Source organism: Nilaparvata lugens, chromosome 5 (assembly GCF_014356525.2).
Source record: "Nilaparvata lugens isolate BPH chromosome 5, ASM1435652v1, whole genome shotgun sequence".
NCBI lineage: Eukaryota > Metazoa > Arthropoda > Insecta > Hemiptera > Delphacidae > Nilaparvata > Nilaparvata lugens.
In genome coordinates, this window is record NC_052508.1 from 9,142,199 (window position 1) to 9,167,794 (window position 25,596).

A 25,596-nucleotide genomic window follows, 5' to 3' on the forward strand; every position below is an offset into this window, starting at 1 on the left:
ATTATGGAAGGGATATAATATTTTAGAAATTTGTCAACACTCCATACTATTTGAAGCTCAATATTTCTGACGATATATTGAATCCTATTTTATATTTCTGATGATATATTGAATTATACAAATTTATTAAAATACAGAACACCTATTCAGAAACTGCCAACGATTGTGGAGCCTCAAACTCTTATTATTCGACCGCTAAGAAAATATATTTTTTTTCCTAAATAAAATCTCATTGAAAACCCGTAGTCGAAGAACTTGTATTGATTCAAATTCTAGTCCTGTGTTCCACGCACATTGGAAAAAACTGATAAAAATTCATTCACGCACATTGAAAAAACTAATGAAAACAATACCTGGCCTAGAGAGGAATAGAAAACATTAGATTATTAGATATTTTTGTCGTTGAGTAGTATTTATAGCTTAAATTTCGTACAGTTAATTGGATTAGACATTGGAATTATAGTTCTTGATGATTAATGAATGAACAAGTGTACCTTTAGCCCAATTATGGTGCCTAGCTGAATTGAGACAAGTACCTATTATTGCCTGGCTAGTTTGATGATAGTAAAAATAATTCTCTATAACCTACATATTCCGATACCAATAGTATACAAGAAAGCTATTGTCAAACCTAGCTATTGACGTTGACTACCGACAGCTTTTTTATCCAAACAAACCGTGAAATCTTTTAGATTCGAATGAGCATAAATTTATTCCCCTTCTCGTTATATTCGTCATTGTGAACTCTAAGCATTATTCTTTTAGCGAAGCTGTTAACGAAACTCGAATAGACCGTAAAATTTTGGAGAAAAACAATAGCATGCCAGAAGCTTTGATCAATTCAAACTTTAGTTTTGTATTTACTTAGTTTGCGTGATTCCAGCACTTTTGGTTTTGTTCTTTGAATATGACTGCTATCCTAAACTCTCAATTCAAAGCTTATCCAGGGTTTTGAATTTATTTGGACGATGGAGGAAATGAATGATTCTATGAACAGAAAAGGGTTTGAAAAAGCGTGATGAAAGCAAAATATAATAGGAAACAAAAGGTGTAATCTAAAAACTAAACAGAAATGCAGGGTGAAAGTGCTTCCAACAGTATAAATACTTCGACCAAGACTATCTACTTCGAGCAAGATGAGTGATATGATTGTCAATCGTTTACAGTAAACTGTCGATCAACTTCTACAAGGTTAACTTCAATCAACCGTTGAATTTCGACTAGTATCAGGCAACCTAAGTTGATTCATGTATACAATTATTTCTGACAACAGAAACATTTACTTTCTTCAAGAAAGACTTCTGCAACGTTATTATTAGAAGTTTTGCGCAACTTGTAATGTATCGATCAGTTCAACCTTCAATATTCACAATTTTTAACTATCATTAGATAACCAACAGTTGACCATTTCAACAACTTTACAAAAAAAAACTACTTCAGAGTTGCTAGGAGACTGTGAATTTAACGCAATTTTTCTTGCAACTCCATTAACATTCTAGTGCAAAATTTCTAGAATCTTTGAATCAACAGTTGACATTTTGTAAGCATTATCAACAACAGTTTTCTGGCTGCTATGATTACAAACAACTACGTTCTTTCAACTAAACGTTGCCGGTATATGTTTTTGCAATGATTCACTGTAGTTTAATACAACGATTAACGGTAATTTCAAACTCAACTATCAACGGTTCATTGGATCAACGCAAGGTTTCAACGATACGTGTACCTCAACATTCAACGTTTCTTGCAGCAATATTATCGATACAAAATTTAGTGCAACTTCCAATCACCAATGCAACGTTCTTTACAAGAATCAAGAATCAACGCAGCTACTTCCAGTATACATTATCTAGCAACGAGCAATACAAGTTTCAACGGTTAATTGAAACTGTTTCAATGATCAACGCTCAGTGCTACTTTCTGTATACATTCTCTAGCAACGACCAATGCAAGTTTCAACCGTTTCATCATTAACGATCAAACAGTTAATTCTTCAACGTTTTCAACCCATTATTTACCATGAATCTCCAAACTAGTCGAATAGTTAACGGAACCAGCCGGGTTTCTGACGGAACACGTGTAGTTGCCTCTATGATGGGAGCTGGCCGACTCTATGAGCAGCATGCTGGCCTTTTTGCCCACTTTGTTAGTGGAGAGACCCAGCTGCGATAAGTCGCCCAAACCGTGGAAACTCCACGATATGTCGAGTGGGGGATCACCCTGTGAGACCAGACAGGTCACCTGAGCTGCCTCTCCAGCGAAAATGGGCGATTCGCCGAAATCGAACGGGATTATGCGCGGCATAACTACAAAATCAATTGTTATTTTCATTTGTTTCAAAAGTATCAAATTCGGGACAGAACTACAAAATTTATCGTTATTTTCATCACGTTTCAAAAGTAGGCTACCAAGATAACAAATTCCGGGCAGAACTACAAAATTAATCGTTATTTTCATTTCGTTTCAAATGTAACAAGGTAAATAATTCGGGACAGAACTACAAAATAAATAGTTATTTTCATTTAGTTTTGGGGGTAACATCAAGGTAACAAATCCGGGGAAACCCACAAAATCAATGGTTATTTTCATTTCAGGTATCAAGGTATCAAATTCGGGCAGAAATACAAAACTAATCATCATTCTCATTTAGTTTCAAATGTATTAGATTCGGGGAAGAACTAAAAAACTCAATCGTTATTTTCATTTTGTTCCAAAGTTGAAGTTGTTATCCTAGAATTGTTGAAAGCTTGTTCGAACTTTCAAATGAATAACATTAAAAAATAACCTGATAAATAGTAACTTGGTGTTGCTTTCAAATAAACAGCCTTCTAAGTAGTAACTTGCATATTGTAGCCTGCTATACTCCGTACAAAATTACTTCAAACTTGGGGGAATATGCGGCGCAGAAAAATGGAGGGAGATCAGCAAATTACTGTGATGGATAGAGGCATAGGTAGAAGCACAGTTGCCAATTTGTCGATTAGAGTCAGTCGACTGAAGGCTTTCGGAGAGGAAACTCCGTAGATTCAACATGAGCGCTTGAATACTCACTAGAAACTAGAGAATGCTGGCCGGCTCAGAACGGCAACATCATCGCCGTTGTATCCCTACCTCTGTATGCCTTCTCTGCTGCGCATGTTCCTCCCAAGTCAGGAGTAATTTTGTACGGAGTATAGTAACTTGCCTATTGTAGCCTGCCAAGTAGTATTAACATATGTGAATAACCTTCTTATCAATGAATGTAACGACCTTAAGTACAAGTACCTGTATGCAAGTACATGGCCAAGGTATTAAAAGGTATCCTATCAAGGTATTCTCCTCTTCAATGTATAATATTGTCATGTTTATTAATGCAGTAGGTTTTTCAAGACCTGGCATGTAATAAATAAATCAATCAATCAATCTTCTCCGTCCACGTGAAGAACCTTCCAACCCGTGAAAGAAATAAGATCAAGGTATTGAAACGACTGATAACTGGAATGAACAGTTTCCATGATCCGTGATGACACAATCAAATTGTTTCAAAATATATATTCAATTGGGAACACATACTACCGTATGCGTCGTGAAATGGATGAAGAAAGGACCTATTTGTGGATAGAAAGGACTTATTATAAATAAAGGACTTCATTTATAAAGGACTTATTTATGGATAAAGAAAGGACTTATTTCTTTGATAGGGAATGAACTGTGAAGAAATAATGATATGATCATGCTTGGTGTTCCGTGATGAATTCTAGTAACATATTATATGCATGATCAATAATAGAAGCGTTAGTAAACAACTAATCATTTTCCCAAACAGAATTTAAAAACGGTTATAGTAGAATAGATAGTAATAGCATAGATATCCCATGGTATAGGGGCGTTTATGTCGCAAGTTTTACTGTTATCCCAAGCTGATAGTTCACAAAGTTCTTTCCTATGCAGCTGTGTGACGCTGGTAGTCCCTCAAATTGTGCCGTTCATACACTATCACCCCAACAAAACAGTAAAAATTGACAATAATCGACAGTAATCGGCTTGAGATAACAGTAAAAATTGCGACATAAATTCCCTATACCATGTAGAAGGATATCTACTTACGCTATTGTTTCTCTATGGTAATAGTAGATGGAGATGATTGGAGGCGAATTGTTAAGGAGGCCAAGGTCCACGTAGGGCTGTAGCGCTTCGTTAATGAATAATAGTAAAATAGAAGAGTATCTACAATCTACACACAATCAACCCTCAAGTAAATTAATTTGCAAATACCCTCCACTCTGAGAGTAGACGAATGATAAGCTCTTCCTGCCCTGTTTTCGGCTACACAAGTGTAATTTCCAGAATTGTTCAGTGAGAGACGAGAGAGAACGAGCAAGCTCATAGTCTCGTCCATCCGTTGTATATCGGTGTTAGCGACCGCCATTTTTTCAATTCTTTGGCCATCTTTCAACCACGTGATATTAACTGGCAAATCACCGGTGAGAATCGAACACATCAGCTTCAAGCGTGCACCTTCGGAAATGTGGGGCATGAAGCTGAACGGCTCTATCTGTGGGAGAATTAAAAAAAAATATTATTTCATCAATATTCTTCACCTACTATTAATTTGTAAATTATATTTTTGATTACCTTAAATATACCTTTGCAATTATTGTAGAAAGAACAATGAAATTTCATAAATGAATTAATTCAACGGCGATATTTTAGTATGAATCAAGATGAAATTTGGAACAAAACTATTAACTATTAACTAAAACTATAAACTATTCTTGTCTGAATCCACAAGACTAGACAACAAATGAACAGCGAATAGATAGATAATCATCTAATCATCATCTTATTTATTTTGCCTGTCGTTCAGACCAATCCAAAGTCTTCATCAACATAATAATCAATTCCAACTCTCGGGATCTAGACCCAATACTCAAGCGAGTTTCATCAGACAACATCAAATTGGTCTGAATGACCAATGATTCAACCGAATCTCATCCGAGATTCAACTAGTTGAAACTAGGAAACAAGAATTTGTTTCTGAAATATGAATGGAGGTGACATCAATAGATTCCAATGGAAGAAGGAGTACAACACTAGCTTATCAACAAAATCAGGAATTGTTCAATTAAAGATTTGGAAACTTCATCATAAAGTCATTCATTAAGTTGCACAGAGAAAATTATATCTGATATTGCAGAGAGAAAACTATGTCCGATATTATGTCATCAGAATAATCATTACGTTCCAATTAAGGCCTTTATTATTTTTTTTATTCTGAGGTGGATTTATTTGAATTGCTATCAGTTTCATTATCATCTATATAATTTATGTTTTAGGGTTTCTATTTTGAATTTCTTGAATGAAATCATATGCTAAATTATTTATTGGTTTATTATTATCCATTTTTGTTCTTGAGATGATTTAAACAATTAAAACCGATGATTGCTTATTAATAAGTTCAAATATGATTACAAGAATTTTTTGTTAGCTTCTCAAATTTATGGGAGGGCCTGTCAATTTCGTCAGTCATCCGCCATTTTCTTAGATAGCGTCAGCCAATCAGAGCCCGGGCTCTGTAGCCAATGGTAGAGTATGAATGTGGCTACTGTTCTGTTATAGAGCCGGTTGCACAAAAGCCTGTTAGATTTCAATCATGATTAAATTCGGGTTGCACAATCGAAAAGGATTTTTTAAATTATGGCTTCTCTGATTAGTTCTCGATTCATTTAATCCCGGTTAGAATTCAACTGAGTTTTGTGCAACTGGGCTATACTCTAGTGGTTTTGAAAATGAATAAAATGAATCTCTAACGAGAATGTCAAGTGACTCGAAAACCTTCAATCTAGTCCGATGATGTTTTAAATAACATAATACGTGCGTTAAAATATAAGCAAATCTAGAATGAATCTTAAACTGATTGAATAAATTGATCAACATTGAAAAAATGACAATAATTGATCTGGCAAGAAAGCAAAATGGGAACAAAATATATTCAAAGATGAAATAAGATGGAAAAAATTAATTCCCCAAAAACAAATAAATGTCAAAAATTGACTTAAATTTTGGGCAGAACATGCCAACGGGAACAAGCATGCAATTCAGGTGTCTATCAAAATTCCGAAATCAAGTACCATGGATAACTGGTGACAGACTATAAACTACAAGAAGTATCTCAAATGGGTTCAAATTATAGTTTTCAGTAGAGCATTTGCCACCCAAAACCGTTCCTATGGAGAGGTCCACGTTATAATGGCAGTGGAGTAAGATGGGAGAACAACGTTGCCGATTCTTTGCCGTGTCACTAGAGGATAGCTGATACCGGTATATCTGATGTAATATTCATCTATTTATTTATTCCACTATTACAACAGCAACTTAATAATTGGGAGAGAACCAAACCCAGGATAAAACCAAAACTGTTCCTCTAGCTAATTTTGATAGAAATAATCTAAATATGAGGTTATGCAAACACTTATCATGACTGTTCATCCTCGTTACTATAATCAATTATTACCACTCAATTATAATCAATTACTCCACTCAATTATAATCAATTGTATTTAATTCGTCAAGAAAAAATATTTTTCAATGATTAAGTAATGAATTTTTGCGATAAAATATTTTGAATGAAAAAGACTAAGAAATTGTCAAAAGTCCACTGATTTATTGATGATTAGAAAGACCGGTTTCGATTATTACACCATTGTCAATCTCTGATAAACTAGTTTACCGGTCTTTCTAATGATCAATAAATCAGTTGACTTTTGACAATTTCTTAGTCTTTTTCATTCAATATGAATAATTACCACAATATCAACTTCTCAACTACACAAAAAAAATATTTTGTTGATTAATTGTAATTCTACATTGTTAAAAACCTGTGAGGCAACCTTTCAGAGCTAGAAAAGGATAGCGCTATCTGCTTCTATCTGAGAGATAGACAATGATAGCAACACCAACGCTAATCAACTACTGCCATTATAACTTGGACCTCCTCATTTTACCGTTAAGTATTTTCATTATTTGTGTTTCTATAAGTGATTTGATTATTTGTGTACCATGTATCTCAAGACTGGTGGAATAGTTAACAGAAGCGGCCTTGTTTTTAGCAATACAGGTGTAGTTGCCCCTATGCTGGGGTCCCGCCGATTCTATGAGAAGCAGGCTGGCTTTTTTGCCAGCTTTAGTGGTGGAAATGCCTAGCAACGCCATATTCTCCACACTGTGGAAACTCCAGCTGATGTCCAGGGGTAGATCTCCCTCGGAAACCAGGCAGGTCACCTGGGCGGCCTGTCCGGCGAAAATTGGTGACTCCCCAAAGTCGAACGGGATGATTCGGGGGGCCACTGGACAGTAAAATTGCCAAAACGAGTTCAAAAATTGTGTCTGCTAGCGTAAAATAGCCAAAAACACGTTTAAAAATTGTGTCGTACCGTAAAATAGCCTGAAATACGTTTAAAAATTGTGTCGGATACCGTAAAATAGCCAAAAACACGTTTAAAAATTGTGTGGTACCGTAAAATAGTCTGAAATACGTTTAAAAATTGTGTCGGATACCGTAAAATGGGAAAAAACAAGTTGAAAAATTGCGATGATTTTGATCCTGATATAGTAAATGTGTTCACATTTATTTGTTTGTAGGGATTAATAATGATTTTACATATTGCATTCAATGTTTATCGAATAAAGTTTGGACAATGTATTGAAAATGCCTATCATTAAACAATGAAGGCAATTTCTAGATGAATGAACCAAATATAAAAGAGAAGGCTTAATCGAAAAATAAAAAAAAATTTGCACCAAAAGCTTTGCACACCATTTACCTAACAATTCTATTATTTATCGTGAAAGGAATATAGCAATAGGCTAATACAGCGTGTGATAATTTGAATTATTGCGTACTTCATATTGATAGACTTGATATCTCCACCGGATATGGAGGAATAGAGTCGTCTCACATTAGCATAAGAAATGTAACTATTTCGATGGAGAAGAAGAACTGAGGATTTTGATTGTAAAATGAAACACGAAGAAAACTGTTAATTCATTTTTCTGTGATTGAACTTCACTTTCCCAGAACAGCTGCTACACAATAGTTTCTCAGAATTAATTCCAAGGATTCTATCCCAACACGACCATCCTAATCCCAACATCCTAATCTTCAAATAATCTCTTCGAATGATTCCGATGATACATGATTGTGAATGATGAATGAGCCTACTAAACAAAACGAAATTCGCAACAAAACAAACTTAGCTTGCCAAAATAATAAAAAGACAATTTTCAACAAAACTAAACATCATGGAGTTGCGAACAAAAATAAAGCGACAGCTGAACAAAGGTTACATAAACAGAAGCTGTACTGGCATGCAAATGAAATAGGTACTGTGATGTAATGTGAATTGTCAGACAGGGTAAGATTGATGATTTGTAATAACAATTATATAGATCTAGATCACGACGAGCCTCTTGTGTAGTGAGATCCACATTATAAAGGCAGTAAAGAAAGATAGGAGAAGAGCGATACCGATTCTCCACATTGCCACTGCCATAGAGGATACCTGACACCTATATATCTGATGTAATATCAACTGTTCATTCTTGTTTCAAATGATCAATATTATAATCTATTTATCAAGAATCTATATTTTTCAATGATTAAATAATACATTTCTATAATAGAGATAAAATATTTTGTTAATCAATCATAGTTCTACTTTGTTAAATCACGATCTTGCAACGTTGTGGAGCTATATGAGGATAGTACTATTTGCTTTGTCAAAAGATATACAAGGATAGTAACACCAATGTCAATCAAAAACTGCCATTATAACGTGGACCTCACTAAAGTGATAAGCTACTGAATTTAGTAACACTGTATTTAAGGGTACTGTATTAAGTGATAATGCATTCAATAGTGTTGTTTCTATTGTGACAATAGATTCAAGCATTCCTGTATCTAGTGATACTTCATTTAGCAGTCATTTAGTGATCTTCATTTAGCAGTACTGTTTCTAGTGATACTTCATTTAGCAGTCATTTAGTGATTCATACTCCATTTAGCAGTACTGTTTCTAGTGATACTTCATTTAGCAGTCATTTAGTGATTCATACTCCATTTAGCAGTACTGTTTCTAGTGATACTTAATTCAGTAGTATTGTTTCAAGTGGCAACACATTCAAGCAGTACTGGATCTAGTGATACTTCATTTAGCAGTACTGCTTCTACTGGTACTTCATTTAGCATTCATTCAGAGATACTCCATTTAGTAGTACTGTTTTTAGTGGTACTGTATTTAGTAGTACTGTATCTAGTACCATGAACATCCAACTGAGACGAATATTCTACAACTCCAGCCTGGTTTCTAGCCGTGCAAGTGTACAGTCCCTGATGTCTCGAGTTGGCAGCTTCTATGACCAACATCGACGCTTTAGTTCCGACTTTTGTGGTTGATATTCCGAGATGAGTGAAGCTGAGATGATCCTCGTCTCCCTTGAACTTCCAGGAGATGTCAATGGGTGAGTCACCCTCGGTCACGAAGCAGGTCACCTGAGCGGATTGGCCGGCGAACAGGGGAGACTCACCGAATGTGAACGGGAGGATTCTCGGTGTTACTTGAAAATTAGCGATTATTTTAGAATTTAGAAAAGTGTAAACCAAAAATGATTCATCCAATTTGATTCTGTGATTTGTAGAAGGTTGATTATTGAATTGTAGAGTCATGTGATCCATTCAATTCGATTTTGTGATTTGTAGAAGAAGGATTATTGAATAATTGTAGAGAAATGTGATTCATCCAATGTGATTTGTAGAAGATAGATTATTGAATATTGTAGAGACATGTGATTCATTTAATTTGATTTTGTGATTTCTGAAAGATAGATTATTGAATATTGTAGAAACATGTGATTCAACCAATTTGATTTTGGGATTTGTAAAAGATTGATTATTTAATTTTAGGAAAGTATATAAAAAATAATTATATTTGATTAACTCATTTATGACACTGAATACTTATGTTGGAACGAAATACCGTTCCCCCTCAACATGAAGAAAAAGCTCTTCATGTGATTCAAGTCTATAATCGTATTCTAAAAAAGTGGTAAATTTGATAACTGGTTTTTAAATCAGTCTATTGTCTAGGCTACCTCATTGATGAATTCCAATACACATAGTTACCTATATTTTGGACTCAATACTACTGGAGTGATTAATATAACTTATTTTTGGACAATTTCTAACGAAATTCGGGAAAGCAACAGTTTTGGGCTTTAAGCCTGTTGTTCCTTTCCCAATCATTCATAATCAGTTACGAATGATATTGTATCTATCAATTCATTTGTTTCAAAAAACAATTTCAATAAAAACAGTTTAAATTTTAATCCTTCTAGTTAATAGCTACTTGAAATATGTATAAAATAAATAGGAGAGAATATAACTTTGAAGTGTAGCTGAAGCATTTCACAATCTTTTTTGCTGTACCATCTCGTTTCAGCGAATTTGGATGAAGTAAACTCGAAGAAGTATGTATGCATCAATGTGTTTCTTAATGTGCGTACAGATATACGCGCTGCGAACATGAGCAATTCACTTTTAATCAGCTGATTATATCTGTATTTTTACAGAAACGGTAAGGTACAGATATAAAAAGCTTGGCATAAGCTGATTAAAAGTGAATTGCTCATGTTCGCGGCGCGTAAATCTGTACGCACCTTTACGCCTCTCATTTTCGTTTTTCATTACATTTTGGAAACACTGAATTCAGAAGGAATTAAGAATTGTATTTCAAGCTGAGAGAAACCTTCGAGGAGGGAAGAGCTCATGAGAAAAGAAAAATTGAACGATAGAAGAAACATTTTGAAGACAAGAAAAGCGACAGATTGCTGAAAATTGTGTTTTACAGAGTTGATAGTTGATACTCATCCCTAACAGACTACAAGTTTATGATTGACCTTGAATAACCTTCTGACTTTAATGAATGAACCTACTACCTTGACTGAATGACCTACCAAACCACAAATTTATGAATGACCTTGAATAACTCACTGACTTGAATGAATGAAGCTATTACCTTAACTGAATGACCTACCAAACCACAAATTTATGAATGACCTTGAATAACTCACTGACTTGAAGGAATGAACCTACTACCTTGACTGAATGACCTACCAAACCACAAATTTATGAATGACCTTGAATAACCTACTGACTAGATTAACCTACTACCTTCACTGGATGACCTACCAAACCACAAGCTCATGAATGACCTTGACGTGGCCTTAAATTGATAAGAGGTTTCCCGGTGTTCATTGGCAAAGTGTAGAGGAATTATAGACGACTTTGAAAACAGTACGAGAATTTTGAAACATACCTATATACAGTTAGGATGATAGACTACAACCGCACCTAACATATTCTTATAACGAGGAACACAGTGATTTTGTATCAATGAGTTGGGTGATTTGTAACTCAAATTCCAAATATAAAACATTAAAATAAAAAACTGATAACATGAGATTTTGAAAAAATATGTCAAGACACATCCCTTTACACTATCTACTCCTGGAAATATCAATTATTTACAATTTATAATATGATTTTAAAAAAAAATTAAAGTAATGCTCCTAATGAGATGTTTGATTGATGCTCCGATTTAATTGGGAACTGTTTGTATTTCTCCTAGTCATATTAAAATCCTATTAATCTAGATTACTGGGGTAAATTTATTTCATTGCTCAATTCTAAATTACTAGAATGTATTATTTATCTCAATGCACAATTTTAACAAAACCGATTTAATCTAATAAAGCTTACGATAGGGAAATGCGATCTGGAGATGTAATTTGGTTTCGAAACTGATTTGCTTCCGATTTAATCCAATGAAGCTTAATATTGGAGAATCTGATCTGAAGATGTAATTTGGTTTCGAAACTGACGAAATAACAAAGTGAAAACATGCCTGCAGTGTGTTTCCGTTCTCATATCTCACATGCACAATCCGCCCCAACAAGTGCCTCAAAACCAAAAAATAAATGGGAATTAATCAAATTCTTCCTATCCTGAATTCTTCCTCTCTAATTACCATGATGACGATGTAAATTTAAAAAACTAAAAATAGTAATTAGAAGCGTGGAGAATGAAAACAAAAATTCAAATAAAAGTGATAAAACTGACAACTTTTCGAATCCCTCCATTTATCTTAATTGATGTAGTCTACTAATTTAAAAAAACAACAAAAAATTAAAAAAACAAAAAAACAAAATTAGAATAACAATTCTAATTTAAAAAAATGTCAAAGGAAAAATTCCACATGAAGAAACCGAATTACACTCACGAGAGTGAAAAAAACATATTAGAATAAAATAATTCGACTGTAATTTCAATAATATCAAGGAACACAAAACTACCTTCCAAGGTAGTTTCCTATTTTTCCTTCAACTATGATAATAATAATCATGAGAAAAAATACCAAATCGTCCAAGATAGTATTTTCCCCTCAACTATGATCAAGTACATTGAACAAGAGTAGATAAGTTACAAATAAAAACAACCATCTCAAGAAAAAAAAGAAAGATGATGAGGGATTCAACTGACTACTTCCCAAACCTCCCCAAAACTACAGTAATACCATGTACATTAAACAAATGGTCTATGAAAAGTTTACATAAAAACCGACAAACATGTCTAAAGTAGTTCTATGAAAACTCATGTACAATGAGCAAAAGTGGAATATATTGATTACGTAATCACAATCCGACAACCATCCTCTACAGTATAAATAAAAATTAGAAATCCATCTACCCTTTTAGAATTGTTCAATCATGACATGTTTCGGCTATATAATGCCATTATCAAGTCTTGATAAACTCAAGATTTCAAGATTATCAAGTCTTGATAATTGCATTATACAGCCGAAACATGTCGTGATTGAACAATTTTAAAAGGGTACTTGGATTTCTAATTTTTATTTATATTTAAAAGTAGCCCTGAAGAAAAAAGACAATCCTCTACAGTATATATGCTGACGTGTCAAAATTCTACCAGGCATTGCTTGATTTTGTAGTGTTTTAAAACGAAATTTAGACTAAACTCTCTGGATTAATCCTAAATCCTCAGATGTTTACCATGAACTTTAAGCGTGGTCGTATACTTGTCCACTCCAGCCCGATTCTTAGCGATACAAGTGTAATTTCCATAATGCCTGGAGCTGGCAGCTTCTATAATCAACATATTACTCTTTGCGCCGACTTTCATCGTCTGAATGCCGAGGTCGGCGATATCGCTGCTGCTGCTGCCGTGGAAGTTCCAGGCGATATCGATGGGAGGATCGCCGCTCATCACCATACAAGCGACCTGCGCAGTTTGGCCTGCGAATATGGGCGATTCGCCGAACGAGAACGGCAGAATTCGAGGCAAAACTGCAGTGGACAAGGTCAAAAGTCAAAAAAAGTTCACAAAAATCGACAGATTCATGGCGAAACCGTGGTGGACAAGGTCAAAAATAAAAAAAATGTTCACAAAAATCGGCAAAATTCGTTGTACAACTGTGGTGTACAAGGTCAAAAATGAAAAATGTTCCGGAAAATCACAGAGTTCGTTAGTGCCGAAAAATTGGCATAGCTGTATGTAGTGGACAAGATCAAAAAAAAAAATGGTTCCAATAGTTACTAGTCGAGGGAAAAAATTGTATAAGTTTGTAATTTGAGAGTTTTTATTTCGTCTAATCCTCCTAAATCTTGAAACTTGGAATTGGTTCCAATAGTTTGCATCTAAATATTATAGTAGACAAGGTCTAAAATAGAAAAAATTGTTCCAGAAAATCGAAAATGGTTCCAAAAGTTACTAGTCGAGGGAAAAAATTGTATAAGTTTGTAATTTTAGAGTTTTTATTTCGTTTGATCCTCTTGAATTTTGAAACTTTGAATTGGTTTCAATAGTTTTCGTCTAACTATAGTGGACAAGGTCAAAAATCAAGAAAATTGTTCCAGAAATCGAAAATGGTTCCAATAGTAACTAGTCGAGCGAAAAATTTGTATAAGCTTGTAATTTGAGAGTTTTTATTTCGTTTGATACTCTTGAATTTTTTAAACCTAGAATTGGTTCCAATAGTTTGCGTCTAACTATAGTGGACAAGGTCTAAAATAAAAAATTGTTCCAGGGAATCAAAAATGGTTCCAATAGTTACTAGTTGAGGGAAAAATTTGTATACGTTTGTAATTTGAGAATTTTTATTCCGTTTGATCCTCTTGAATTTGGATACTTGGAATTGGTTCCAATAGTTTGCGTCTAACTATAGTGGACAAGGTCTGAAATCAAGAAAATTGTTCCAGAAATCGAAAATGGTTCCAATAGTTACTAGTCGAGAGAAAAATTTGTATAAGTTTGTAAATTGTAAATTTCAATTTCTGTGGATCCTCTTGAATTTTTGAAATGGGAATCAGAATACAACCATATAGAGAAAAATGCCGTTGAATGGTACCATTTGTCTCTGGTACAACACTGTGTTGGCAAATAGCAAAAGTTGCTTCAAAAGATAAGTTATAATTTACTTTAGACAGTTATTACTTTAACAGTTCTTACTTAGACATTTACTTAAAACAATATCAGTATATTTTCCTTTTCAAGTTCTCATTGCTAGAGCTTGTAGAGCATTACAGAATAATGCCTGATTAACAGGGATTTCATATAGGCAAAACGTTCATCCCTGAAAAGCAATCCCTATCCGACCCGCCGCTAAGTCCTCCGCTAACATTAATCCCTAAAATTTCTCTAACATTGATATCTAACATTTCCCCAACATGACACAATCCCTAATATTTCCCTAAAATTGATACAACCCTAATATTGACAAAATATTGAAAATTCGACGTCTCCAATCCATGTATTCTTTTCCTCAAAATACACCGTCTCGATTGATTTTCCTGATAAAATGTGTATGTATTTTCCCAATGAAGAGAACAAATCAGTTCCTAAATGATTATTGTTACCACAATATATATAAAAAATACTTCTGTAGATTTGGTTGTTTCCATCAACTGATTATCCTGAAATACATAATATCATCCTGCAAATTGAAACAAGCTCACCTATTATCTATTAATCAATATTCGGTAAGATGACTCATGCACATCTTACTAAGAATCACACAATGGGTGATTTATTGTACAACACGGGGAACAATGATATATGTTTCCATTTATATCAATTGAACAATGTGTTTGCATAGAATTGTCCAAATAGATGTAGAGGTGAGTCTAGTTTGGATATCTTACACAATGGGTATTTGTAGGGTACATCAATGTGGGGAACAATCAATGATATATGTTTCAATTTCTAACGATTGAACAATGTATTTGGAGAATTTTCCAAATATATGTGGAGGTGCGTAAATCTAGTTTGGTACAGACAATAGGTTGATACTGTATGATCCTCAAGGTGCGTACAGATATACGCGCCGCAAACATGAGCAATTCACTTTTAATCAGCTCATACCAAGCTTTTCATATCTGTATCTTACCGTTTCTGTAAAAATACAGATATAGTCAGTTGATTAAAAGTGAATTGCTCATGTTCGCGGCGCGTATATCTGTACGCACCTTTATAATCGGATAGGGTAGAGGGTACACCAAATTTAGCTAGCTAATCTATTTTAAAAGACATTTAACGACCAGCCAATAGCACTATCAGGGTCTATTAGGATTTGGATCTAAGACTATAATTTATTTACAACTACTTTAAATGAGCTTTCCTCTACAATTTCTTTCATTTTCTCCACGAACTCTTAAAAACCCATATTTCTCCTGCGAAGTGATCTGAGCTTCATCATTATTGTTCAAGCATTATTATCTTAACACAACATTTTGTATACTTATTTTTCTAAAGATGTATAATTTTATCTCCCCTAATATTTAGTCGATGAGCTCAATTTCCAAAAAATTGAGACCGTTTCTTAGATTCTCCCAAGCCGGAGAATCATCTGCACCCTAACAAAAATTCGCAATTGAAGTCCAAAATCTTGAATTTGTCACTGTAGTCGCAGTACCGATCAATTCTCATAGAAAGCTAATTTCAACTTTATTTCATCTACTTTCAGCCTTTCCATAGACACCTGATTGTATTTTCAACAAATAATTTATCCGTTTTGAACAATTTTCAACGACAATACAGTCTCATTTTAGACTGTAGTTTCATCGAGACGAGTTTCATATCCCTCACAGAAACCTACCTACCGGTACTTATCTCCAAACATCCAACAATATCCTATAATCAATCATTCCTCCACCATGAGTATTCAAAATCCTAGCACTTCCCATACGCAATTACTTGAAGCATTAAAACGGAATTTTATTTCAGATATGGATGATAAATGGAAGCAGAATTGCGATGGAGATAATAAAATTAAATTCCGAAAAAAATCCAACTGAACTTATAGATAAATGAAAAGGGAACGATATCATGCAATGTAAACTCGCAAACTCGTAATAATTTAATGGTGATAACTAATTACTTAGGGGTCATTTACCTACTCAACTATAAATCCCATCTACTTTGTTACTACTCTTTGTTATTACACCTAAAACTTAACATCAATAGCCTTCCCATTAAATCAACACACGGTACACATTCATCTATATTCTGAAAATTTTCTTGCTGAAAATTCATATAAGGCCTATATAGTGTATTTCAAAGCTATATAACTCCTAAAACTTAACATCAATAGCCTCCTCATTATTTTAACATACCCATTCATCTATATGGGAAACTTGCTCAAAATCGATTTCAGGCCTATATTATATTGTATTTCAAATATCGCTGGCCAGTTTATGTTTACCATTATCAATATACAATATACAGTGTACAGTACAGCATACAGTTTTGTACAGTACAGCAATTAAGTATAAAGTATAAAGGGTACTCAGATTTATATTTTTATTCATAGTATAAAGTATATAGTGAATTTCACTTCAAACTGCTAGCATTCTTCATAGAATAACTAATAATAATGATTGATTATGTATAAAAATTTATAGATTCCTTATAAATATTGATAACGTCAGTGCTTCTATTAGGCTAGGGTTGGAGGACCAAATCACAAAGCATAGAAGAAGTTAGTGGGAGCAGCACTAGACAAGAAAATGAGCAGAGAGAGAACTGCTTAACAAAAATGAAGAAAGCTCAGTCAAGCTTGCACGTGATTGGTCGAAACGTTCGTGTGGAAAAGAGGAGGAGCCTCCATTGCTAGGCGGTAGCCAATAGCGTTCCATCACTATTATTTTCAACTGAAGTGAGCCAAGTGGGAGTTTACTGGCTTCTGATTGGCCGAAAAAGTTCAGCGAGAAAGAAGGAGCTCGAAAAATGTTTGCAGATCAACTAATCGTATACAAGCTTGGTTTACATTACCAACAAGATAAAATTCCTGATAATAAAATACTGTAATCCCTTAAAACTTGAGAACCCAATAACCTATAAACTTGAGTGTAAATAGGAAATGACATTGGGTAATAAGGCAAGGCAGAACATCCGAAAGGATCTCTCCGCCGATAAAAGCCATATAATTAAATAGATACATCTTAATCCCACACATATCATAGTGAGGTCAACGTTATAATGTTTTATTAATGAATACCCACTACAATATTTTATCAATGAAATATTTTACCATAGTGATAATCACTTTCATGTCAGCATTGATTGAATGGGAAGCATTCGTTGTTAGTATTAGGAATACTGTCAGTTGAAGTGAATCTCACATTAAATACAGAGGTACCCTGAGTAGTACACCCCGTTATAGTACATATTTTCTGCAGTCTCAAACTATTAATCAATAACTTCCATTAAATTGATGCTAAAACTCAATTTATCAAACTTTTGATCAATAATTCCCATTAATGTCAACCTCCAATCGAATATATATTAAACTATTGACCAATAACTTCTATTAAATCAATTCTAAAATTGTACTCAACAAACTATTGACCTATAACTCCCATAAACTCGAATTTACCAAGCTTTTAACAAGTAACTCCCATTGAGTTGATCCTATAACTGGATTTATCAAATTATCGACTAATCACTCCCAATAAATCGATCACCTAATTGGAATCTACTAATCACATTCAAAAATACACCTACTAAATTTAAATTTAGCAATCATATAAAACAACCTAACCTAACCAGTAACCAGCCCTCAATTTATCATGTACTCTACTCAAATCACATTCAACAACCGCCCCAATTTACCATGTACATTGATTTGAAATCTACTAACAATGCACCTACTCAATTAAATTTAGCAATCACATACACCAACCTAACCTAACCTAACCAGCCCTCAATTTACCATGTACGTTGAGAGTGGTAGAATAGCTAACACTCCCCGCCGGGTTCTTGGCCGTACACGTGTAGTTGCCACGGTGATTAGAGCTCGCGGCCTCTATGATCAACATATTGCTTTTGGCGCCAACTTTTGTGGTGGAAATGCCGAGCCGTGATAGGTCGCCGGTCCGGTTGCCATGGAAGCTCCACGCCAGATCGATGGGCGGATCCCCGTCTAGCACCACACATGCCACGTGGGCGGTCTGACCGGCGAAGATAGGCGAATCACCGAACGAGAACGGCAGTAGGCGGGGCATCACTTCGCGCCGGCGGCAAATTCAAATTTCAAATTCATACATAATACAATATCGTATAAGAATAGACTTTTTCACACGCTGCAGTAGCTGAATATTGAATTTAACTCATTTGTGTCTCAAATTTCACTAACCACTGTGTCTTGTGACACAGTACAATGATGTCATAAATGATTTCGAGTGAGAAGATAGCTCATTACCCATTTGATACTAAGGTATTACATATTGGATATCACTCATTCTAGTTACACACAGCGATTTTCGGACGTATGCTTTTTTGGACGTACGTCCTTATAAATTCTATTAGATTAAAACGATCTTGGCAAAGAGATGATGTTTGTAAAGTTCCGTTCAATCTAGGAGAATTCATAAGGACGGCAAAAAATCGAACGTCCAAAAAACAATGTGTGTGTAACTGGACTTTTGGTCCAATATTTTCAAATTTGGAAACCTTGAGAGTATGATCACACGAGCTCTTTTACGCTGACCCGGATAAGAGCATTCAGTTACAGTTATCAATTATCATAAATTCTTGAAACAAACTTGACCTAAGCTATTTCTTGGCAGCCGTATTTTTGCAACCTTCAAAAAACATTCACGATCTTTTCTTGATGAGTGAAAATAGTAATGGAGCACAAGAAGCATTATTACAGCATTGTATCAAGCAAATCTCTTGAAATTCAATGACATTTCAAGAAAATGAACAAAAATAATAATAATGAGCGCTCATACCGTAGAAACGTTTCATGAGAGTTTCAAGCACATTTAAAGCGTTATGTTTCATTGAGTGAACAAATTCATCAAAACAACATAAATCACATTCTCTTGGAGTAGCCTATGCATTTTTCATATACATTTAGATTAGACCAGACAACATAGAAAAGAGGATTTGACCAATGTACCTAGAATGTATTCTAGATACATTGGATTTGGCCATGCTTGGAATTATTGCTCACAATAAGCACAATAATATAAGTGTGTTACAAGAAACCTGGCAAATCTAGATTTAGATAATTTGAGTTAAGAATCAGTACAATATTCTATGAAAAAAGCTTTCGCAGTAAGTACTTGTCCTTTAAAAACGTTGAACCAATCTTTTGGCAAAGCAAGTGGTGAATGATACCAAGTGATAACTCGTAATTATACATGTATACCAGGGATTTTCACACTTGTCCTTTAAATAAACCAATCTTTTGGCGAAGCAAGTGGTGAATAATACAAAGTGATAAATCGTAAAATTATACATGTACATATTTTACCAGGGATTTCCACACTTTCCAATATTATTGTTCAGAATATAGCCTGGTTCAAAAGCACATCATGCTCTCAGAATAGACATTTTCAGACGCGTTCAGAATTCTTTAAAATGTTCGAGACATTTTGAATTAAAAATAACACTTTCAACATTCGAAGAAGCATGCCATCAGGAATTTATCAAAACTGCATAGTTGATTCGATAGATCAATGTATTTCGTTCGAGATTCACTTTCACATTTCAAAGCATTTGAAGAAACATGCTCTCAAGTATTTAAAACAGGTTCATATCCGCATGTTTCTAGTACTAGTAGTTTATAAACCATTCTCCAAATACTTCAAATCAAATTGAATAACAGTTCGTTTCCGAATTTGAATGCGAATGAAAAACATAAATATTTATAAGTGGGCTTATTTACAGCTCGTCTTCGCATTCAATTATTTTTTCATCAATCATGCTTCATGATCTATATCATCAAATCATTCACTTGTATATTCAACTTGCAAGATGTTATTGTTTCAAAGCCCATTTTTAACTCGCAAGATGTTATCGTTTCAAAGCCATTCTACATTCAACTCCCAACATTTCTCTATTTATTAAATCATTCATTGACAATAAATAATACGATGCGGGAAATTCGACAGGGATATGCCCAAAACTGGTTCAATCCCCAACATTCACACATACAATGAACGTGCCTTTTCAATTAGCATGGAAAGTGCCCTTGCAACATTTCCGATTCAACGCTCTTGCAACATTTCCTACGAACATTCAGTCAGTATGCAACTTTTGGAACTCGGATCCAAATATTGAAAACTTGAGGCACGTGCCCGTTCACTTCCGACGTTCCCTTTCACTTGCAGCTTGCCCTTTCACTTTCAACTTGCAACTTTCCCATTCACTTTCAACTTGCATCACTTTACCATGAACATTGAGCGTCACCATGCCTTTTCACTTGCAACTTGTCCTCACACTTGCAACACTTTACCATGAACATTGAGCGTTAAACTGCTGCTAGTAGTTCCAGCGAAATTGCTTGCCACACAAGTGTAGTTGCCGCGATGCATTGCATTGACCGTGTTGATCAGTAGCAGACTGGTTAGGCCGAATTTGCTAGCACTGATGCCCATGCTTGACAGATCGGTTTCGTCTGTCGTATCCTCAAAACTCCACACAACTTGCACAGGCGAATCGCCGGCGACAACTGTGCAGGCGAACTGTGCAGTTTGTCCGGCGAAGACAGACGCTTCGCCCAGGGTTGACAGGAGGATTCTGGGCATGACTGATTTCAGAACATACTGATTGTTAGTTCAATACCAACCTTTTATCAAAATTTGGGAGAGAATTAGTACTGGCTCAGCCTGGTTTTCTCTCCATGGTCATAATTTATTATAGTATGATTATAGTGTTTCGTAAAACCAATGAATAAATAGAGGCTTCAAGTTACGAATGTTCAACTGTAACTGTATTTATTTCTCCTTTGATTTTCCTTCAAGTTACAAATTTCCCACTGTAACCTTACCAATTTCTACTCTTCTAACATTAATTTTCTGTCAAATTGCCTGATGCATTCCACAGTGACGAATAAGATAAACAATTCCTCGACGCGAGTCTACCCTTAAAATTGTACAATAAGTAATAGTAATGAAGTGAATAAAGTAATTTGATTTGATATGCACCTGGATAGAATTTCCCAATTTTATTGAAGAACCACCGGGTTGAAAGATTGGTGGCTACCGGAACTAAGATCTATCGCAATAATTGCTAAGTAAAGTTACAATTATTGTTGAAATATATTTTCCAAATTAAAACTTTCTTGAACGAACAAGCCTCTAATACTAATTACCCTGCAATGCATATCTTAAACAAAAAATACTCAATCTAATATTTTTCCCTACTGTTGAAACAATGAAGGTTACTTTTTGAAAATGAAATTAAACGGGAGAACTCTCTATCAGACAACTTTACTTGACCATGGAAATTGAGATTTATGACAGTTTCAATATGCGAAATCAAACTTCAGAATGCCAAAATTGAAGAATACAGGAATCTATCAAGGATTCTCAGGTATAAAATTTCCTTCTAGCACAGAATACAGCAGTTTTTTTATTATAGAAGTTTTCTCTGCATCTAAATAAACACGAGCGACTATTGGAGAAGAACTGGCTACTACGGAGGGTGGAACTGGAAACATATAAGGAAGACATTAAAAATCAACACACAGATTTCACAATGAAAAACATTAGAGAAGACAAAACAATTAGTCAACCACCACTCAAAACTCATCAATTGATTTGTATGCAAACCATAACACTGTGTTAGAAACCACCAAACCAGTTGTTATTTACACAGTTTGTTGATTAGAGTGCACATTGTTGATTAGGACGATTATTTGGAGGTTGGGTAAAACCATAGAGAAACGATAGCGTAAGTAGATATCCCATGCTATAGCGCGTGTATGTGGCAACTTTTACTGTTATCCCAAGCCGATAGTTCACGTAGTTCTTTCCCATGCAGCTGTGTGACGCTGGTAGTCTCTCAAATTGTGCCGTTTCCACACTCTCATTCCAACAAAACAGTAAAAATTGACAATAATCGACAGTAATCGGCTTGAGATAACAGTAAAAGTTGCGACATAAATTCCCTATACCATGGGATATCTTCTTACGCTATTGTTTCTCTATGGTAAAACGCAGTGAAGCTGAGTATCGCTTTGTTGAGCAATATAAATAGATTCATTGATAAATAAATTTCACTATACAAAATGTAATACAAGTCTAATAAATTAATTTGAAGAAGAGGACGATGATGAAAGAACTGCCTCATTGACATTGGATATCTTGTTATCTACTACTAATTGGGTATCAATTTCAAGCATTTACTATGCTCTCCATATCAACTCATAGCTTTGTAACTGTAGAACTGAGTTACCTGCACACACACATCTATTTTTGTTCGTACGATATTTTGCCGTCCTTATAAATTCTATTATATTAAAAAGATGATGTTTGTCAAGCTCCGTTTAATCTGCTGTAATTCATAAAGACGGCAAAATATCGTACAAACAAAAATCGATGTGTGGGTGTGAAGGGCTTAAGGGTGGCCACTAACGGTCGAACATGGATAATAATACTATTGAGTGACTTGGCTGGCTCAGGTCTGGTGTCAGAGTTTTCAGGTCGCAACTGATCAATTTCAGAGCCTAAGACATGACATAACGACTGCTAGACCATGGATGATGAGAAACATGTATGATACACACACTGTCGTCAGACATTGTTGTGTAATCACAAAGAAACGCTTGGAGCAAAATTTTTTAAGGCGTGGTTTCTGTATCTCCGAATTTTGTTGTTTATTTTTCCTTCGCTGCTTCATTTGAAATTAAATTATTTTTCTATCATTATAATTTGTAATTATTGTTAATCAATTTTTAGCGTATGGAGCTACGACACAATTCTTTATGTTATCAAATTTCAAGTCACACATACAAGATGTTTCAGAGAAACGGGAAATTTTGAAAGTTAAATAGTTTCAAGGAAAACAAATCTTTAAATAAAGTTTTTCATATCATTTAACAGTAAAAAATAATGCCATTTAAGCAAAAATACCGTAAAATTTATTTTTTGAAGATGACAACTTGTAGGTGTGTTCCTTTTCTACGCAAACATTCCTGTAGTCTCTTCATCACATTGTCCATGGTTTGACGTAACATTACAAATGGAATTACTGAAATCGCTTCTCGAATCTTGGCTTTCAATTCTTCCATGGCAAAATTGTATAAACAATGGAGTCATCTTAGTCACAAGTTTGAAAAAAGTAAAACACAAATAAAAATAATTTTTTAAAAGTTATGAACATATATCTTGTTGGTTTAAATATGCCACTGAATCTGGCGTAGCTACCAGGAAGTCATCCAACCTGTCCTCATAAGCTGTTCCTCTGCACTCTGCGACAATGTGTCTCAATTGTATTTATTGGTTGTTTATTTTATGTTAGACGCCTCTCGCTGATGTTTAACATGAATGATGAGCATGTGTATGTGCATGATAAACATGCATGACATGCCTGCTTATCATGCATGTTCTACCGTTAGTGGCCTGCCGAATCGAAAAATCCACAATGAATGAATAGGCTTTAAAAAAAAAATATTGATTGAAGAAACTGTGAATAATTTACAGTCAGGAATCTAGACTAGCCCTATTATTTTTTATTATCGAATGGTTCTAATTTCAACATTCTTTAACAAAACGAAACCTAGTTTTGAAATGTTTGAGTTGATACAACTTCACTACGTTCTTTGAATCCTCCAGTATCTAATCAAACCATTAGCGGGGCAACCAACGATGTTAGAGAACGCTTTCAAATCATCATGTTAATCCACATCCAAAAACAGACATCTAGCCCAATGCCACACAGATTAGAAACTCCAACGAAAGCAAACCCCGATATCCCAACCCAATGCCACATAGATTAGAAACTCTTGTCCGAGAACCCATCTCATCAAGGTGAGACGTGCCAGTTTTCACGTGCCATTAACGGTGAGGTGTATGCTGAGCTCTGCCAGGCCGGCACGGTTCCACACGTGACACGTGTAGTTGCCGTGATGGAACGGCGCGACACGTGCGATGGTGAGCAGCGAGGCACGTGACGACAGCTCTGTCAGAGTCACACCGGGCGGCAGACTCGCGCGTGTACGTGTGTAGCCCACATGTCGGCCGTTATTTGCACGTGTATTTCCCACGAGTCCGGCACGTGTATTGCCCAAGTGTTGTGCCGTCCACGACATAGACATAGGCACGTCGCCACGTGTCGCCAGGCACGATAGTTGGACGGCGTCTCCAACCGTGGCTGGTTCGATCGTGAACGGGGCTAGGACGGGCGCCACTTTTTGGTAAAAGAAAATGAGAAGAGGTTCAACAAAAATAATATGGAGATACAATAATTATAACTCAGGACACCAAGACAGTTGAAAACGGGATTAATGAAACAAATTTAGGAACCACTTTTAATTAATTTGAGTGGAATGAGAAGCAAAATTAGGGTCAAGCCACATAAAGCGTTTTTCAGGCCATTTTGCACTGGCGGCGGATGAGTCGGCAGGGCAGGAAGGTCTTTGATTGACTGATTATCAATCAACTCGTCCGGCGTCAGTGCAAAAACGCTTGAGAAAACGCTTCATGTGGCTTGACTCTTATTATAAGAGAAATCTTTTTATTTCGAGATGAAAGATATCCTTGCTCAAGGGAAGCAAGATGTTCTTGTTTGCTACCTATCAGGGTAAAAGCAGAGATTTAAGGACGAATCAAAAGAAGCAATTCCAGGAAGTATAGACATATCAGGTTAGTGATAAAAATGAAAGTCGGAATATTAGGGAACATGACATATTACAAGGAACGTGAGGATGGAAAATGGACTTTGGTATAGATTGTATAATGGAATAGGATTAATAGAGAAGTATAGATTCAAAGAATTGACAGAATAGTATATAGATTTGAAGAAGAATCATTTCTTTCTGGGTAGAGGTGCGGGTGATATTGTGTAAAGTGCGTACAGATATACGCGCCGCGACTATATCAGCAGACTATATCTGTATTTTTACAGAAACGGTAAGATACAGATATAAAAAGCTTGGCATTAGCTGATTAAAAGTGAATTGCTCATGTTCGCGGCGCGTAAATCTGTACGCACCTTTAGATATTCTTCCTTGACAAAACAATATGGAGATGTCACAC

General features: G+C 35.1%; 1 protein-coding gene across 44 annotated transcripts in view; it reads right to left on the reverse strand.

Annotated features, from left to right (window-relative positions):
* The window catches only part of LOC111045692 (Down syndrome cell adhesion molecule-like protein Dscam2), a 460,637-nt gene that overhangs the window by 73,301 nt on the left and 361,740 nt on the right, over positions 1 to 25,596 (reverse strand). For 28 of the 44 annotated variants that reach the window (XM_039427609.1, XM_039427616.1, XM_039427618.1 and 25 more), the window contains one exon: positions 24,395 to 24,748. The exons of 14 other annotated variants lie outside the window; for them this stretch is intronic. In XM_039427609.1, the coding sequence (XP_039283543.1) occupies positions 24,395 to 24,748 (354 nt within the window). Of the gene's footprint in view, positions 1 to 7,037; positions 7,326 to 24,394; positions 24,749 to 25,596 lie in introns of all 44 variants that reach the window. 2 more of the 44 variants (XM_039427619.1, XM_039427641.1) reach the window with 1 other exon arrangement.